Below are 5,621 nucleotides of genomic sequence, written 5' to 3'. Positions count from 1 at the left end.
TGATCAGAGAATTTCATTGAGAGTCTTGAGAGAAAAAGCAACGTGAGAAAACAAAAAGGGATAACCACCACTATATATATGTAATCCAAGGGGTGCAACTCTCCATCAAATTAACTCCCCTATATTTGCACTCAAGTCCCTCCAGAAATTATAGGGACCAAAATGCAATAATGGAATAATATTAATAAAAATTATATATGTGTAAATAAACATACAAATAATCAAGGACATAATTTATAGGATTCCAACATTCTCTCACTTGGCCGAAAGATCATTTGCATATTTAACATAGAGACATATAGCCTGATGGTATCTATAAGTTTGTCTGAAACAAAAGTTATTGTGCATACTAAAACAAACAAATAAATAAGGACAAACTTTGTTTGAGGATAAGCAAATTACTGCGCTTTAAAATAGTACATAAGTTACGTAAATTAATTATATATTGAGTATAATATTACATCATACAAGATCTTGTTGTAAACCCATTTTGACGACATGTTCGGTGAACACCTTAGGGGGTAGACCTTTCGTGAGTGAATCTGCTAGCATATCATGTGTACTCACATACTCAATACTAATGTTTCCTTCCTCAACTCTTTCTCGCACAAATAAGTATTTTGTGTCAAGATACAATCCTGCACCACTCGAACTGTTACTGTTTGAGAAACTAACAGCTGCATTGTTATCGCAATAAAGCTTCAATGGCCTTGATATAGAATGTACAACTTTAAGTCCACCTATCAAATTCCTCAATAGCATTCCATGACAACTTGCATGATAACAAGCCACATATTCCGCCATCATAGTCGAGGTAGTCGTCAATTGTTGCTTACAACTCCTCCATGAAATCAGCCCTTATGATAGCATGAAAATGTATCCTGATGTGGATTTCTTATCATCTTTGCATTTAGCGAAATCGAAGTCTGAATATCCTATTACCTCAAGATTATCCGATCTCCGATACGTTAGTTTGTATCCTTTTGTCCCTTGTAAATATCGTAGGACTTTCTTAGCACCTTTCCAATGGTCCAAGCCAGGATTTGATTGATATCTCCCCAGCATACCGGCCACATAAGCAATGTCTGGTCGGGTACAAACTTGAGCATACATAATGCTTCCAACTACAGAGGCATATGGAATTAGTCTCATTTGGGCAAGTTCTTCCTCGGTTCTAGGACATTGATAAGCCCCAAAATTATCACCTTTGACGACGGGAGCCACTGAGGATGAGCAATATTGCATATTGAAACGATTTAATATCCTCTCAATGTAGGCCTTTTGGGACAGACCCAATATTCCATGATCACGGTCTCGGTGAATTTCTATTCCTATCACATAAGAGGCTTCACCGAGATCCTTCATGTCGAAGCTCGCAGATAGAAAATGTTTAGTATCATACATGTCCATATTATTTCCTGCCAGTAGGATGTCATCAACATAAAGTAGTAATATGATGAATTTGCTCCCACTCATCTTAAGGTATATGCATTGATCTACTTGGTTCTTTGTGAAATGATTAGTTTTCATCACTTCGTCAAATTTAAGGTACCATTGACGTGGCGCTTGTTTTAACCCATAAATTGATTTATTCAATTTACATACCAAATGTTCTTTCCCTTTGGCTTTGAAACCTTCAGGTTGTGACATGAACACACTTTCATGTAAGTCACCATTAAGAAATGCAGTTTTGACATCCATTTGGTGAAGCTCCAAATCAAAATGAGCCACCAAAGCCATTACGATCCTAAGAGATTCCATTCTCGATACGGGTAAGAAAGTTTCATTATAATCCACGCCTTCCTTTTGATTATAGCCCTTTGCGACCAAACGAGCCTTATAACGTTCAATGTTTCCATTTGGGTCTAACTTTGTTTTATAGACCCACTTACAACCTATTGGTTTAGCACCTTCAGGTAATTCAGTAAGCGTCCAAACATTATTTGTTTTCATGGATCTTAACTCCTCTTCCATGGCTTCATGCCATTGAGTTGATTGGTTGCATGTGATGGCATCATGGAAAGTGGTCGGATCGTCGTTCTTCCCTAAGTCAAAATCAGCTTTGTGTAGGTATGTGACAAAATCATCATAATTAGTGGGTCGTCTAGAACGTTGTGACCTTCGTAATGCCGGTTGAAGTTCTCGAGGTTCATCATTATAAACATCATTAGAAGCTTCATTGTTTGGTGCTTGATCAACCTCGGGAATATTAGTTGTCTCGTTTTGAGATTCAATATTTTCATTCGAGGTATCAAGTGGCATGTGAATAGATACGGGCACATGTAAAGTAGGTGCCTCTTCATATTCCTATTGAAAATCTATAGATCTTCTAACATCGCTCCCACTGATGTTTGAGTTTTCAAGAAACTCGGCATGTCGCGTCTCGACAATTCTAGTGGTATGTGAAGGGCAATAGAAACGATATCCTTTTGAATGTTCGGGATATCCTATGAAATAACAACTAATAGTTCTTAAGTCCAATTTTCGCGATTGAGGATTATATAATTTTGCCTCAGCCGGACAACCCCACACTCTCATATATCTTAAACTCGGTTTCCTTCCTGTCCATATTTCATATGGTGTTTTAGGAACAGATTTGGAAGGGACTCGAATGAGTATGTGGACGGCTGTCTTTAGTGCCTCGGTCCATAAAAAATCTGGGAGACTTGTATTAGCCAGCATACTTCGCACCATGTCCATTAATGTACGGTTTCTCCTTTCAGCAACACCATTTTGTTGTGGAGTACCAGGCATGGTGTATTGGTTGATTATCCCATTACTTTTACAAAATTCATAAAAGGATCCGGGACTTTGACCTAAATCGGTATGTCGGCCATAATATTCACCTCCTCTATCCGATCTTACAACCTTTATCTTCTGGTCAAGTTGATTTTCAACTTCGACCTTAAAGGTCTTGAACATCTCTAATGCATCAGTTTTTTCATGGATAAAAAATAAGTACATATAACGCGAATAATCGTCAATAAAAGTTATAAATGATTTTTGACCTCTAATTCCCGCCGGGAAAGGACCACAATTATCAGTATGGACTAGCTCAAGCAATTCCATACTTCTAGTAGATCCTTTCTTATTCCCTTTGGTTGTTTTTCCCTTAATGCATTCAATACACTTTTCAAAATCCGAGAAATCAAGATTTGGTAAAACTTCATCTTTCACAAGTCTTGTCATTCTCTCTCGTGATATATGGCCCAAATATTATTCCACAACATTGATGAAGTTTCTAAATCTCGTTTTCTCTTATTCTTCCTTACATTATCACAAACATTTAAAGACAATAAGGATTCCGAAAATTGGTTATCCAAACATAATTTATAAAGGTTTCCCTCTAGACAACCATAACCAACAACATTCAAATACAATCTTATTATACATTTATTATCACCAAATGTAAAATAGTATCCATAGTCATTTAATTTAGAAACAAATATAAGGTTTCTAGTAATACTTGGTACATATAGAGTTTCACACAGTTCTAATGTCGGACTACCTTCTAGTACTATTGAAAGTGTACCAACTGCTTCAACTCCCAAATCCAAGCCATTTCCGACTTTAACCGTCCGTTGGTTTCTTTCCAGCTTCCTTATTGTACGGAATCCTTGTAAAGAATTTTAAATGTGTACCATGGAACTGGAATCAATCCACCATGTATTAGAAGGTACATAAACATTAAGTGATTCACAAATCATGAAATTAGAGGTGTTACCTTTCTTCGCAAGCCATTCCTTAAACTTTGGACAATCACTTTGAGTATGTCCCTTGTTAAGACAGAATTTACATTTGAGAATTCCGTGGAATGTACTTGTATTTGCACCGGTGTTAGGAACCTTGTTCGGAGTGAATTTATCTCCCATCTTTCCTTTGCCCTTCGGGAACCCCTTCCTTTTCTTAGAGTCGGTGGTAGTAAGATGAGCGACATCGAGTTTTTCAACTTTTAATCATTCTTCTTCTTGGACACACATGGCAATTAGTTCGCTCATCTTCCATTTCTCCCTTTGAGTGTTGTAATTGATCTTAAACGGACCAAACTGAGAAGGGAGAGATGTCATTATGAAGTGGACGAGAAAGCCTTCACTAATTTCCATGTCCATACTTTTGAGTTTGTTTGCCATATCACTCATCATCATTATGTGCTCACGCACACCACCGACCCCATTGTACTTGGTAGTCAACATTTTAATGATCAAGGTACTAGCATGGGCCTTTGAAGTCCCTTTAAATTGATCCTCTACAGAGTTAAGGTATGTTTTGGCATCTTCGGAGTCAGGGATGGCTCCTCGGATGGCAACAGAAATGGAATTTTTAATGATCATAAGAGACATTCTGTTTGATCGATCCCATAATTCATATGCCCTTTTTTCATCCAGCAAACTTTTGTCGGTAAGGGCAGCGGGTCGTTCTAGTCTCAAAGCATGATCCAGATCCATAACTCCAAGAGTCAATTTGACTTGATCTATCCAAGTGTTGAAGTTTGTACCAATTAGGGGTTCAATTCCGGATAAATATCCGGAATTTGTAGTTAAAGTAGATGCTGCCATAATAGTATAATTAAATGCATGCCCGCATTTATAAGATGATACTATAATTTATAATTCATAATACAAGGTATTAAGCATATCAATAAAATAAAATTAAGCCTATTTAAAACATACAAAGCATAGGCGATATTAACATTATACTAGATTACTGATCTCTCATTGGATCAATCAATAATTTAGTGTAATATCTCATAAAAAACTACGCATACATATCTTTCACTTAGTACCGTTGGGTAAACAATGTAATAGATAGGCAAATCATGCTAAAATTCCATCATTTTAATCATCTAATAGGTTTCCGTTGGGTCTCCTAAATTTCAATCTAAACAATGTATTATATATTTATTTCACTTATTCCGGATAGGTTCTCGTTGGTTTCACTATCCAAAATAAATTTAATCTTGATTAACATAACAATTTTAAGTATAAATTATAATACATATATCACCATTGTTATGCATTGTCATGATTGTTGGAGAAACAATCAAAATACATATATAAATATATAAGAAGGCATATCAGTCATGTTACTAGGATGTAAAGTGCCCAAAGCGATGTCAAAAGGATTTGCAGAGATCATAATACAAATATTCATATCTCATAAGGGCACATAATTCAAATTCAGAATGAGGCATATAATTCAAATTTGGAATTCACAGAGGCATAGAATTACAAAACTAAAACTTACAGAATCCAAATTTGCAATTCACTTTTCTTCTTCTCATTCGATTAGTGCTGTGTGTTTTTCAAATATCAAAACTCACCAAATTCATCAAGTATTGAGAGACTTCTAGAATTATTAATTAAAGAATTATTAATTAAATATTGAAATAGAATTGGAAGTCATACATGTAACGAATTCACGTATTATTTATAAAAAAAATACCCATCGTTGTAGATTTGTTTAAGTTAGGGTTTATCATAATTAGGGCAAATCATGCATATATCAAGAACATTGCACTGATACCACATGTTAACTTAATCCCAAACATATGCATAAGAATCCCTAATCAAACATGTGAATTCATTAATACAACAAATTAAGTAAAACTTACTTGGTGGAGT

General features: G+C 35.6%; 1 protein-coding gene across 1 annotated transcript; it reads right to left on the bottom strand.

Annotated features, from left to right (window-relative positions):
- Nucleotides 1-3,956: 3,956 nt before the first annotated feature.
- LOC112526376 lies at nucleotides 3,957-4,556 on the bottom strand. Its single transcript, XM_025136662.1, has one exon. The coding sequence runs from the start codon at nucleotides 4,554-4,556 to the stop codon at nucleotides 3,957-3,959; it is 600 nt and encodes a 199-aa protein (XP_024992430.1).
- Nucleotides 4,557-5,621: the final 1,065 nt, after the last annotated feature.

This window comes from Cynara cardunculus (genome assembly GCF_001531365.2).
Source record: "Cynara cardunculus var. scolymus isolate 2C chromosome LG 14, CcrdV1, whole genome shotgun sequence".
NCBI classification, from domain to species: Eukaryota; Viridiplantae; Streptophyta; class Magnoliopsida; order Asterales; family Asteraceae; genus Cynara; species Cynara cardunculus.
Note: the sequence above shows the minus strand (reverse complement) of the source record. Positions and strands in the feature narration are given on the sequence as shown.

Bases quoted from the DNA above. Each gene is read 5' to 3' on its own strand.
- LOC112526376 (XM_025136662.1), bottom strand. From the start codon at position 4,556: ATGGCAGCATCTACTTTAACTACAAATTCCGGATATTTATCCGGAATT.